Genomic DNA, 14,480 nt, shown 5'->3' with positions numbered 1-14,480 from the left:
TGGACTAGCTACCTGAAGGTCGTGAGTTCGAGCCCCAGCCGAGGGAACGTGTTGTGTCCTTGAGCAAGGCCCTTAATCACAAATTGCTCTGCGACGACACTGGTGCCAAGCTGTATGGGTCCTAATGCCCTTCCCTTGGACAACATTGGTGTCGTGGAGAGGGGAGACTTGCAGCATGGGCAACTGCTGGTCTTCCATACAACCTTGCCCAGGCCTGCACCTTGGAGAGTGAAGACTTTCCAGGCACAGATCCATGGTCTCGCAAGACTAACCGATGCCTTTATCTATCTATCTATCTATCTATCATGGACAACGAAGATTTTGCTTTCTGAATACTTTTGGGAGTCCTTATGAAATAGTACTAGTGAGAAGATAATATAGGCATTATTGTTTCTTTTTTAAACAGTCTCTTGCACCCTTCTATATTTAAATTGACTGAATATACTTGACAATTATTAACATACATAGCGATTATTAATTGTGTCAACCTTTTTCAGATTGCTCATCACTGTGTCCCTTTCTATCTCCAGGTTTCTTAGCATTTGTTCAAACTTATGTTTTGCTTGGATTTCTTCACAATACTGGGATTCCTTTCTCTGAAGATGTTCACAGCTCTTTTCTAACAACATTTCTGCAGTTATCCGTTTCTCCTTCTCTTGTTTCATCCTGAAACTTCATTTCGAAGAAAAAAACATCTGATAAGGTATTTTTCATGCTGTGATGTAGAATATTTACATGCATTGTAACTCCTGCATATACCATCACAAATTTTGTGTTCATCTTTAATATGAGTATCAGCAGATACATTTCAAATGTAAGCATAGACGTACAAATGTCAAAACTGAAAAACTGCAAAAATCAAGATGCAGAGCTGATAGCTTTAGAGGCATGAGCATGTTACGAAATTTGAAAGTAAGGAAGAGATCTTTATCATCAGGCCTGGAGCTACAGAAGTCAGTGGGCATTCTTGTTGGAGAGAAGTGAACTGAGGTACAAGAGACTACAAATAAACAAAAACTGCAAAAGGAATTTAACAGATCAAGCAGCATCTGTGGAAGTAGGTGTCAATGTTTTAGATTGAAACCCTGCAACAGGACAGAGTGAGGAGGGGAAATAGCCAGTATAAAGACGAGCGGGGAGAGAGGGGTAATAGAACCGATTCAAGTTACGATACATAAAAGCTTTAGGTAAAGACATGCTGTGCAGGTAGAACAGAGAAGCATTGTAATAGCATATACTGAGGGTAACTAATGAATGAGGGCTTCAGTCAAAGATGAAAGGAGACACAAAATCTTACAACTGATGTAAACAGGTAGTATGATCTTGTAGAATATCTCAATTCTGAAACATAAATTTAAGGTATCAAACAATCTTGCTTGGTTTCAAGAGGATGACAAAGAATGACAAGTAATATTTAGTCAAGGAATGGAGTTTATAGTGGGGATCAAAATCAATGTCAGACTTGCATACTGATTATTTTCATGCATAATACCAACCCACCTATTTCGAGTACTGACGTATCTACATGATGTACTTATTGTACTGATGAATACTTTTGAAAAATAATTTCACATTTAATACAGATGCATCAAAAACACAAGATTATACTTAAAATTGAGTAAGCAAGAACTTACTTGTAATATTTAACTTCAAGATCCTTCTCCATTATTTTATACTCCAGTGTCAATTTCTTATCTCCAGCTTCCATCAATACTTGACCAAGTTCTTTACGCTCATTCGCTAGATATTTCACTTGCTTTGCGAGCAAGGCATAATCTTTCCTTTTTCGTTTCAATTCCCTTTCATATTCCTGAACCATATTTTCAATTTTCAGTAAACTTACCGAGTCTGTCATGGGACAAACTCTGTTAGAAAACTGAATCAATTTTGCTTATTAAAATCGATTATTAAAATTTAGCAATATATTGCACACTGGTTTGAATAGTTTACAGAATTAAAATGTGATTTAGTTTCATTACATGAACATTTATGATTCAACATTTTTCTGCAGTCTTCCTTTTCCATACAATATTACTGAAATTATAATATTACTTAAAAATTTAATTTAAAAGATATTTTCATACAGGCTTCTTGTAAAGCCCTTATGAATAGAGAAAAGAAAAATAAAGTAGAACTAACATCTAAAACAAGATGAATTCTGCAGAAGCTGGAAATTCAAGCAACACACATCAAAGTTGCTGGTGAACGCAGCAGGCCAGGCAGCATCTCTAGGAAGAGGTACAGTCGACGTTTCAGGCCGAAACCCTTTGTCAGGACTAACTGAAGGAAGAGTTAGTAAGAGATTTGGAAGTGGGAGGGGGAGGGGGAGATCCAAAATGATAGGAGAAGACAGGAGGGGGAGGGATGGGACCAAGAGCTGGACAGGTGATTGGCAAAGGGGATATGACAGGATCATGGGACAGGAGGCCCTGGGAGAAGGCAAAAGGCGGGGGGGGGGACCCAGAGGATGGGCAAGGTGGGCAAGGGGTATAGTCAGAGGGACAGATGGAGAAAAAGAAGAGTGAGAGAAAGAATGTGTGTATAAAAATAAATAATGGATGGGGTACGAGGGGGAGGTGGGGCATTAGCAGAAGTTAGAGAAGTCAATGTTCATGCCATCAGGTTGAAGGCTACCCAGATGGAATATAAGGTGTTGTTCCTCCAACCTGAGTGTGGCTTCATCTTTACAGTAGAGGAGGCCGTGGATAGACATGTCAGAATGGGAATGGGACGTGGAATTAAAATGTGCGGCCACTGGGAGATCCTGCTTTCTCTGGCGGACAGAGCGTAGGTGTTCAGCAAAACGGTCTCCCAGTCTGCGTCGGGTCTCGCCAATATATAGAAGGCCATATTGGCAGCACGGGACGCAGTATATCACCCCAGCCGACTCACAGGTGAAGTGTCGCCTCACCTGGAAGGACAGTCTGGGGCCCTGAATGGTGGTAAGGGAGGAAGTGTAAGGGCATGTGTAACACTTGTTCCGCTCACAAGGATAGGTGCCAGGAGGGAGATCAGTGGGGAGGGATGGGGGGGGGATGAAAGGACAAGGGAGCCGCATACAGAGCGATCCCTGCGGAAAATGGGGGGGGGGGGGGGGAGGGAAAGATGTCCTAAGTGGTGGGAAGCTGTTGGGGGGTGGCGGAAGTTACGGAGAATTATATGTTGGACCCGGAGGCTGGTGGGGTGGTAGGTGAGGACCAGGGGAACTGTATTCCTAGTGGGGTGGCGGGAGGATGGAGCGAGAGCAGATGTGCGTGAAATGGGAGAGATGCGTTTGAGAGCAGAGTTGATGGTGGAGGAAGGGAAGCCCCTTTCTTTAAAAAAGGAGGACATTTCCCTCGTCCTGGAATGAAAAGTCTCATCTTGAGAGCAGATGTGGCTAACATCTACTAACTTTACATACAATGGTAAAACAAACAGTACATATTGCCATTTGAAAGCAAGACAGAAAATAGAAGACACACACCATTCTGATTTACTATCCTTACCTATCGTCTCCACATCAATTTGGAATAATTGCGCCTTAATCGTGTGCATGAGATCAGAAGATTCTGAGTCGCTTTCACTACTATCAAACAACTGTGTGAGATTACTCAGGTCATCAGAAATATTCATTGCTTTCCTGTTCTACAAACAGGAAAATCAAAATTAATTAAATCACTAACCTAACAATAAAATTCCTGAACAAATATGATAAAAGCATGAAAGATTTAAAACACCTCTGAATAGAGAAACTGACTAAAACATTACATGTTCATAATCTTTCATAGGGACTGGAAGATATTAGAGATGCGAGCAAAGGAGGTACAATAAAAGAAAAGTTGAATAAAATTTATTTGTGTGGTATCTGAAAAGCAATGGACAATACATTATAACTCGAATCAATCCATTCAATGACATGAGAAATGACTTTCATAAGCTTTAGGTTCCTGCTGATTTACAAGCATAGTACGATAATTCATCTACTAAGTGATTAAATGCTAAAAAGATTATGCTAATGCAAGCCTAAATAAATGGATGATGGGACAAATAAAGCAACTATTATTTCTAACATTGTCATATTAATACCTTAGATTGTTTACATCTAAAATTAGTTCTGATGAAAAATATCACTTCAAGTTCACTCTTAAGACCAAAGTTCATTAATCAAGAAATGGAAAAACTTAATGGAGGAATTAATATTTTAACAAGGTCTTATTAATTACGATTACCCAATACAAGTTGTTAAACATGACAGCGTGGTTTTGGACATCACAGCCAATTGGGTAATTGCTTATGATGCACCCAAGTTCTTGTGCACTCATGTCAGTGAACATTTTAGTATCGAACAATGGTGCCATCTATCACACAAGAACTTAAACCAAGACTCAAATAATAGTTCAGATGGACATAAAATATCCTAGGGCAATATTTGCAGAGAGGTATTCTGGCCCAAAGAAGTCTTGTACTCAAGAAATACGAACTCATGACTCTGATGTGGCCACCGTGGAGGGACTTGTGTCTTGAGAAAGGTAGAATACAAATGAACACCAACTCATACACATTCTTGAATTATTATTCCGTGGCACATTTATTATTCCATGTGTGTCTCAACCAACTAAGTTCATCTGTACAGTTATACATAATTAGTGTATTTAGAATTGTTAAATATGCAAATCTACTCATTCAAAAACAGCTTCCAAGGCTTTACCTGATCCTATCTCTAGGCCCTTTCCAATGTATAAGCCTCCAAGAATTCTATTTACTTCAGTGATCTCTTGTGCTCACCCTCATTTCCATTGCCCTACCATTGGCAGTACTGCAGACCTATTTAACTTGAAGTCTTAAGATGACACTATAATTTAAAAAGATGCTGCAGCTCCAAGAATTGTTAACTACTAAGATGACTTACATCAGCGAACAATTTAAAGAGGTCTTTAGTAGATAGCAGTCCAGCTCCAAGCTTTCCATATAGCAGCAACCTCGGCATACAGCAGATGAGATTTGTCCAAGGGCCTGTTTAATTTCTGCATTACTTTATGACTAAGGTCGATCGGGATTTTCAGTTTCTTTTAATTTCCACTGCTGAGGACCAATTTCTTTACACTAAGAAATGCCCAGGTTTCAATTTTCAATTAATGCTGAAGTTTTGAAGGTGGATTTTGAGAGACAAGGGACCCTAGAATTCTGATGTCCTAGAACACCATAAAAATATTAAAATTTTGTCTAGCAGAAGCTACTAATTAGAGAGTGCTCAATCCAGAGCATCTTGCTTGACGGTGGTTTGGTGGGAAGAAGTGAGAAGGCCATGAGACTACATACAGCAGGATAAACTGCTGCAGGGTAAAAGGTAAAGGAGGGTTCCCTCCATTGCTGTCTTTGCGATCACAGTGTATCCCTTTACTGGCAGTCCCAGACTGGAAATCCAGATCCTGTACATTATTATTCCTCAGTCCTTGAGCCATCTTGATTGTCAGTCTGCATGATTATGCAATCTTTCACAGATGTGGGCGTTGGATGTTTTATTTACAATTCCACAAAATAAAAACATGTGTATAAAGCTATTTTAGTGCTTCGAGTAAAGGGACAACTGTGACAATCAGGGGGCCTCCAAAACAGTCTAAAAATATTTTAAAATACTGCACCAAATAGTTGTTTCACCAAAGCCTTTTGTGTTTTTGAACAAACTTTTTCTTCCCATAGATGAATTTTTATGAAAACAAAATATTAAATATAAATGCAACTTCAGGGGTGAGAGTATGAGATTCAATAGTCAGAAATGTACAGCACAGAAGCAGGCCCTTCAGCCCAATACAATTACAATGCCAATCTATGCTAACCCATTCATGTACATTAACCGTATCCATTAACTCCTTTCCTATCTAACTAACTGTCCAAATGCCTATTAAATGTTGTAATTGTGCCTGTCTCTGTCACTTCTGGTATTTTAACCATCATGCTCTGTGTGAAAAAACATGCCAATCCGAACTTCTTTAAATATCTTCCTTCTCATCTTAAACCTGTAATTCTAATTTTAGACTCTTTTGCCCTAGAGGGAAAAAACCTAACCTATCCATGCTCGTCAATTATAAGTGTCTAGAAGGTCACCCCTCAGCCTCGGATGGGCCAGTGAGAATAATCCCAACCCAGCCTCTTTTTCTTGTAATTCAAGCCTCCCCTTCTAGATAATCTAATAGCAAATCTCTTCTGCATATGCTCTAATGCTACTGGATCTTTCCTGTAATCTGGCAACCAAATACCAAATACAGCATAACTAATGTTTTCTACAGCTGAAACACGACAACCCAACTCTAGTAGTCAATGTCTTATCTTATGAAAGCAAGCATGACAAATGTCTTCTTTACTTCTTTATCCACCTATTACCATTTTTAACAGATTATGTATGCAAGCAAAGTTCCTCTGCATATCAACAATCCTAAGGTCTCTACAACTTTTTTGTATATGTTTTGGATATGTATTTGACACTCCAAAATGGAGTACCTCACATTTGTCTGGATTAAATCTCATTTGCCACCACTTCACCTGACTTCCAATTTACCTATGTTCCTGTACATCCTTTCACAACTTTTTTTGCTATCTACTACTCCACCAACTTCAGTGTCATCAACAAAACTACTGATACATTCTCATCCAAACAGTTTTGAGATATATGACAAATAATGGCCACAAGCACTCATCCCTGTGGTGACTTCCATGAAGAAAACACCTCTTGACCATTAACCTTACCACCATTAACAAGCAAATTTTTAATCTAGTTTGCCAAAATAATTTGGATCTCATGTACCCTAATCTTCTGGACCAGCATACTGCGTTGGATTTTGTCCAAAAACATGCAATCCCTACTTATTACCCAGCGAAGGCAATTTTCTCAATTACATCCTCAAAAACATTCCAGCAGATTTGTGAGATAGGATTTCCCCTCCACTAATCACTCTAATTATTCACTGCCTTTCCAAGTAAACATGAATCCTGTCTCCACGAGTTTAGTCCAATAATTTTGTTCTCTACTGTTGATGCAAGGTTCAGTAGGCTATGCTTTTCCTGGCTCATCTTCACTGTTTTTTGAATAAAGGAGTTATATTAGCTATCATCCAGTCTTAAGGTATCTCATCCATGGCCAAGATGGAAGAGAATCTCCATTATAGGCTCAACAATCTCATCCCTTGCTTCTTACATTACCCTTGGATAGATTCTAACAGGCCCTAGGGATCTGTCCTCCTTAATGTGTGGTATTATCTCTAACATTTCCTGATACATGTACACCGATTTTCTGAAACATCCCGTTTATCTCTCCATCTCGCACATCCTTCTCCCTGGTGGATACTGATGAGGAGTATTAACTCAGAATCCTGCTTACATCTCCTGATTCCCTTTCAACCTTGAAGAATCCTGCCTTTTCCCTTCCTTCTAATATATTTATAAAATGTTTTGGTTTTCTCCTTAATCTGCCCACCAAGGCCATCTTATACCCTTTTTTTTCTTTACTAACTTCTTTCTTAAGTTACCTCATATATCAACCTCAAAGGACTGACTCAATACTGAATGTCTTTACCTGACGTATACTTCCTTTTTTAAAAAAAAATCAAAACCTTTAATGGTCTTTGTTAACCAAGGTTCCCTGATCCTATACCTTTGCTTCTTTCTCTTATGCTGACCCCAAACTGCCTTATCTTTAAATGCTTCCCATATATTGGAAGTTGTTTGCCGCGCCCTCCCCACCCCTGCTCCCGATCCGAGCAGCTGTTCCAAATCTACTTTCACCAAGTCCTGCCTTATACTAATGTAATCAGCCCAACCCCAATTTAAGACTTAATCCTAGAACCAACCTTAGCTTTTACCATCCTCCCCTTTTTACCCCACCCCTAATTTTTATTTATTTATTTATTTATTTTCTCTATCTCTCCTTCTTTCCTGCTCACAATAACTCCTTGCCTGTTCTCCATCTTCCTCTGGTGCTCCCCTCCCCCCTTCTTTCTTCCAAGGCCTTCCGTCCTATGATACTCCCCCTTCTCCAGCCTTGTATTCCTTTTGCTAATCAACTTCCCAGCTCTTGGCTTTATCCATCCCTCTCCTGTCTTCTCCTATCATTTCGGGTCTCCTCCTCCCCCTTCCCCTTTCAAATCTCTTACTATCTCTTTTTTCCGTTAGTTCTGATGAAGGGTCTCGACCCGAAACGTCCACTGTACTTCTTCCTATAGATGCTGCCTGGCCTGCTGCGTTCCACCAGCATTTTGTGTGTGTTGCTTAGCTTTTACCATGACTATTTTGGAATTTTGTGAACTATGGTTACAACATCCCCTCCCCCCTTGTACAATCCAAATGTCTGTATTTCGGAACACTGAGCTGGTAGTCCTGTCCTTCCATCAGTCATGTTTACTGTGATTGCACCAATCTCATAACCCATGTGCTGAGCAATGCTGGCAGCAGATTTGTCCTACCCAAGAGGCTACTTTTGAATGAAAGTAATTGCATTTAAACCTATCAGTTTTTTAAAGTTTCTTCACCTATCTGTCCACTCTTTCCAATGGACTTGCCTATTCTATTTTATAGATTGCAACACCACCCCCCCGCCCACCTCATTTGTTGAAATCAGCCCCCACCCCCCATGAGAAATACTATTTTCAGTTTGCTGGCTGCAGTCTAAATACATAAGAATTAGTTGTTTCAAAAGCAATTAGAATTAAGTTTCCTCAACTTTAAACTAAGTATATACTTCAATTTTTAAAAAAATTACCATTTCATTTGAAGAGGCTTTGCGAGCTCTGAAAAATAGGAACAAAAATAATGAATATTATATTGGCAGTGATAGAAAACATTTTGCTACTTTCAAGCCAGTTTATTCCAAAATGCATCAGGAACATCCAGATGGCGGCAGTCTCCCCTGAATCAGGAGATTATGAGTTTAAAAATTTCTTTCTAAAGACTTGAATGTGAAACCCCATATTCTTTCTTTCTTTTTCCAATATTTTTATTGATTTCTATATAGAAGAATACTGAGTCCAAGAGAATACATATTATAAAACAAAAGAAAAAATAATACCAGATACAGAATATTGAATCAAAACCCCATATTCTAAAATTATTAAACTTTGGCTCCTCCGTGAGATTCATTCAATTTCAAAAAAATGAGCGAAATTAATTTCTTTCAGAAATGCCAATCATGAGAAGCTTCATACATTTTCATTACTTGAAATGTGCAACTTCTTTACAAGTTTAACCTATGGCATTGAAATAATATACAGCTGGATTAATAACTCTATAACGCAACTCTAGTTCTATCAAGTAACAAATCATATACATTACTACAATACATTAATACAACAGAACACACTTGTATTAGAGAATTGCTCAAGGACATAATGAAAATCTTGTTTAAATGTTTAACCATATAATTGAGTATGTCAAGTATTTGATCAGAGAGAAAGAGTCCCAGAGAAGCACTGGAGACAAAGTTAGGCCACATTAAACAGAAATAATGAGTGCTCAAAAAGACCAAATGGATGCAGCTAATGAATTAGAGCTAAAAATGCAGGCACTTAAGGAAGAGCATTGAATGGTAAACTTAAATCATTTTTCTTTCATTTAATATAATGGAAGTTTAGTTATGGGTTTTAATCAATAATTATTTATTCCAAGAATCAGACTGTTTCATCAATTCAAAATATTATTTGGCATATCAATAAATATCAAAAATGAGCTGAACATACAAACTTATCAGTCTTAAGTGTCTGTCTTTAATGTATATGACTATGATCGGAGCTTACAGCCAACAGCAAGCCACTCACACTCATTGCTCATATACATACAACTGTATTAGTGTTGACCCAATCTTAAACGATAAGTTTTCAAAAAATCCATCTGGACTGAAGATAAAAATCTGGGGAGTAGATTTGAAAGATGGGGAGGGGAAGGGAGAGAGAAACACCAATGATAGGTGAAACTTGGAGGGGGAGAGATGAAGCAAAAAGCATAAGTGCATGAAATGGAAGAGCTGTGGTTGAGGGCGGCATTGATGGTGGAAGAAGGGGAGCCCCTTTCTTTGAAAAAGGAGAACATCTCCTTCGTTCTACAATGAAAAGCCTCATCCTGAGAGCAGATGCAGCAGAGATAGAGGAATTAAGAGAAATGGATGACGTTTTTACAAGTAGTAGGGTTGGACGAGGCATAGTCCAGGTAGCCGTAAGAGATCCCTCCCTTTCCAAGTTTCACCTATCGCCTGGCATATCTTTTTGCCCTCCCCCACCTTTCAAATCTACTCCTCAGCTTTTTTTCTCCAGTCCTGCAGAAGGGTTTCGGCCCGAAAGGTCGACTTTACTTTTTTTGATAGATGCTACCCGGCCTGCTGAGATCCTACAGCATTTTGTGTGTGTTGCTCGGATTTCTACCATTTGCAGATTTTCTCATGTTCGCCATCATTCATTTTTGTACAAACGTTGTAATAAACATAAAGTAATAAAATTCTCCAAAACAGAAATTCCAGCAATGAATATTCAATTTTGAGTATTTATGTTTAAAATATAAATAATTAAGTACTTACTTCTCTTCATCTTGGGATATCTCACTTGCAGAACTATCTTCAAAGGCAGATAAGTTATTCATTACAGATAAATGATCTTGTTTGATTGGCCTCTCTTGACTATGTTGATTTTCATATTCCTCCTCATTTGAGCCCAAGTTATTCCTTTAAATGAAAATATTTATCTCACAAACATACTCAAGTGACGTGCCCTGTAGATGTTCTTGGATTAACAGGGACAGAACAGGAAGCACAGCTTGCAATATATATTTTCAACACATTGAGAATAATTTATCATTGTCCCAGCAGTCTGAATCTTATGGGGTGGTGCACCATGTATATGTCTTCATCTGAAGAGTTACATTTGAAACAATAAAGTGCTATAACTGCAGTTTGATCCAAAACAAAAATTCAAGTTATTAATGACTATGCAAACTCTGAAGCTTATTAAATAGATTCTTCATTTATAGTATAAAATTTCTATTTCCCAATTAAAAATTGATTTCTACTAATCATGGACATTACGCACAAATAGCAATATTTCATTTACTATAAATATGCAATATTTCAGTTCTCTGAAACAATCATATATAATCTACAGGAAGTGCATGAAGTGAAGGATGCTTGATAAATATTAAAATATTCCAGGTGGGGACTGTAAGATGAAGCCTGGAAGTCTGGATGCAGCCACATTAATAGGTGGTGCAAAGAACTGAGAGCAGAAATTAGGACATTTCAACAAAGTGATAAGTATATATTTGAAATCTTCTATTAAAGTATAAAACTCTCCAAAACAGAAATTCCAACAATGAATGCTCAATTTTGAGTATTTATGTTTAAAATATAAATAATTAAGTACTTACTTCTCTTCATCTCGGGATATCTCACTAGATAAATGATCTTCTTTGATTGGCCTCTCTTGATTATGTTGATTTTCATATTCCTCCTCATTTGAGCCCAAGTTATTCCTTTAAATGAAAATATTTATCTCACAAACATACTCGTGACGTGCCCTGTAGATGTTCTTGGATTAACAGGGACAGAACAGAGGCACAGTTTACAATTTATATTTGCAACACATTGAGAATACTTCAACATTGTCCCAGCAGTCTGAATTTTGTGGGGTGGTGCACCATGTATATGTCTTCATCTGAAGAGTTACATTTGAAACAATAAAGTGCTATAACTGCAGTTTGATCCAAAACAAAAATTCAAGTTATTAATGACTATGCAAACTCTGAAGCTTATTAAATAGATTCTTCATTTATAGTATAAAATTTCTATTTCCCAATTAAAAATTGATTTCTACTAATCATGGACATTACGCACAAATAGCAATATTTCATTTACTATAAATATGCAATATTTCAGTTCTCTGAAACAATCATATATAATCTACAGGAAGTGCATGAAGTGAAGGATGCTTGATAAATATTAAAATATTCCAGGTGGGGACTGTAAGATGAAGCCTGGAAGTCTGGATGCAGCCACATTAATAGGTGGTGCAAAGAACTGAGAGCAGAAATTAGGACATTTCAACAAAGTGATAAGTATATATTTGAAATCTTCTATTAAAGTATAAAACTCTCCAAAACAGAAATTCCAACAATGAATGCTCAATTTTGAGTATTTATGTTTAAAATATAAATAATTAAGTACTTACTTCGCTTCATCTCGGGATATCTCACTAGATAAATGATCTCGTTTGATTGGCCTCTCTTGATTATGTTGATTTTCATATTCCTCCTCATTTGAGCCCAAGTTATTCCTTTAAATGAAAATATTCATCTCACAAACATACTCAAGTGACGTGCCCTGTAGATGTTCTTGAATTAACAGGGACAGAACAGAAGCACAGTTTACAATTTATATTTTCAACGCATTGAGAATACTTTAGCATTGTCCCAGCAGTCTGAATTTTGTGGGGTGGTGCACCATGTATATGAACATTAGTCTTTATTTGAAGAGTTACTTTTGAAACAATAAAGTGCTATAACTGCAGTTTGATCCAAAACAAAAACTCAAGTTATTAATAACTATGGAAACTCTGAAGTTCATTAAATGGATTCTTCATTTATAGTATCAAATTTCTATTTCCCAATTAAAAATTGATTTCTGCTAGTCATGGACATTACGCACAAATAGAAATGTTTCATTTACTATAAATATGCAATATTTCAGTTCTCTGAAACAGTCATATATAATCTGCAGAAAGTGCATGAAGTGAAGGATGCTCGATAAATATTAAAATATTCCAGGTGGGGACTGTAAGATGAAGCCTGGAAGTCTGGATCCAGCCACATTAGTAGGTGGTGCCAAGGACTGACAGCAGACATTAGGACATTTCGAAGAAGTGATAAGTATACATTTGAAATCTTCTATTAAAGTATAAAATTCTCCAAAACAGAAATTCCAGCAATGAATGTTCAATTTTGAGTATTTATGTTTAAAATATAAATAATTAAGTACTTACTTCTCTTCATCTCGTAATATCTCACTTGCAGAACTATCTTCAAAGGCAGATAACACATTCATGAAAGATAAATTATCTTGTTTGATTGGCCTCTCTTGATTATGTTGATTTTCATATTCCTCCTCATTTGAGCCCAAGTTGTTCCTTTAAATGAAAATATTCATCTCACAAACATACTCAAGTGACGTGCCCTGTAGATGTTCTTGGATTAACAGGGACAGAACAGGAAGCACAGTTTGCAATTTATATTTTCAACACATTGAGAATAATTTAACATTGTCCCAGCAGTCTGAATTTTGAGGGGTGCTGCACCATGTATATGAACATTAGTCTTCATTTGAAGAGTTACATTTGAAACAATAAAGTGCTATAACTGCAGTTTGATCCAAAACAAAAATTCAAGTTATTAATAACTATGCAAACTCTGAAGTTTATTAAATGGATTCTTCATTTATAGTATAAAATTTCTATTTTCCAATTAAAAATTGATTTCTGCTAGTCATGGACATTACACACAAATAGAAATATTTCATTTACTATAAATATGCAGTATTTCAGTTCTCTGAAACAATCATATATAATCTGCAGAAAGTGCACGAAGTGAAGGATGCTCGATAAACATTAAAACATTCCAGGTGGGGACTGTAAGATGAAGCCTGGAAGTCTGGATCCAGCCATATTAGTAGGTGGTGCAAAGAACTGAGAGCAGACATTAGGACATTTCCAAGAAGTGATAAATATACATTTGAAATCTTCTATTAATGACTATTATATTACTAAGAAATACAGCTAAGTGTTATGGCAGCATAATCTTGCAGAAAATATTCCTTCCACCTCTTTACCCTTCAGAAATTCATGCAGGATATATTTTAACAGCGTAGAAGACAGAATTCGGAGTAACCAAATAAAGCAGAGAAAACAATTAAAAATAACTCAATAGGAAGCATACATATCTAATAATTGAGAAATAAAGACTGACACATACTAAAGAAATTCTACATTTAAAATATTTTCTAGCTGCTAGGAAAGTTATTAGAATAACCTTAATGCACATGATGATATAGTCACAGAGCTAGATACAAAATTACGACTGTTGCCTGATCATTTTCAGGAATATACTTAGCAGAAATATGTCAAATAATAGAGGTGACTAGTAAAATGTATGGGTTTGGGACACATTCTGGCCTGGTGTATGAACTTTCTTCTAAATATAGATAAAGGTGATCTGAGAGAACTTGAAGGTGACGATTGTGTTTGGAAAAAATCTCTAGCAATATCAAACTTATTTTGCCAAGAACAAATATAAAAGTATAAACATTAATTTGTTTGGTATTGTTCTAGAATGTATAGTTTTTCCCTTTCTCTTTTTAGAATTCAGTATTTTTCCTCATTTATAAGCAATAATATTTCCTCCACAAGTGATCTGAATCTAATTATTTAATATTTAAAAAAGCATCCAGAAATCTGCCATGTGGGAGTTGGCTTATTTGT

At 36.9% G+C, this 14,480-nt stretch overlaps 1 protein-coding gene across 1 annotated transcript in view; it reads right to left on the bottom strand.

The window, feature by feature from the left end:
- Window positions 1-14,480, bottom strand: part of LOC140203277 (ankyrin repeat domain-containing protein 26-like) — a 127,517-nt gene that overhangs the window by 37,839 nt on the left and 75,198 nt on the right. Inside the window, exons 16-23 of the mRNA XM_072269292.1 lie at window positions 12,990-13,133; window positions 12,180-12,284; window positions 11,380-11,484; window positions 10,538-10,681; window positions 8,735-8,762; window positions 3,489-3,627; window positions 1,635-1,848; window positions 489-672 (exon numbers count right to left, since the gene is read on the bottom strand). Of these exons, the coding sequence (XP_072125393.1) occupies window positions 489-672; window positions 1,635-1,848; window positions 3,489-3,627; window positions 8,735-8,762; window positions 10,538-10,681; window positions 11,380-11,484; window positions 12,180-12,284; window positions 12,990-13,133 (1,063 nt within the window). The remainder of the gene's footprint in view (window positions 1-488; window positions 673-1,634; window positions 1,849-3,488; window positions 3,628-8,734; window positions 8,763-10,537; window positions 10,682-11,379; window positions 11,485-12,179; window positions 12,285-12,989; window positions 13,134-14,480) is intronic.

This window comes from Mobula birostris, chromosome 9 (assembly GCF_030028105.1).
Source record: "Mobula birostris isolate sMobBir1 chromosome 9, sMobBir1.hap1, whole genome shotgun sequence".
NCBI classification, from domain to species: domain Eukaryota; kingdom Metazoa; phylum Chordata; class Chondrichthyes; order Myliobatiformes; family Myliobatidae; genus Mobula; species Mobula birostris.
The sequence above is the reverse complement of the archived record's forward strand: the minus strand, read 5'-3'. Positions and strand labels throughout refer to the sequence as shown.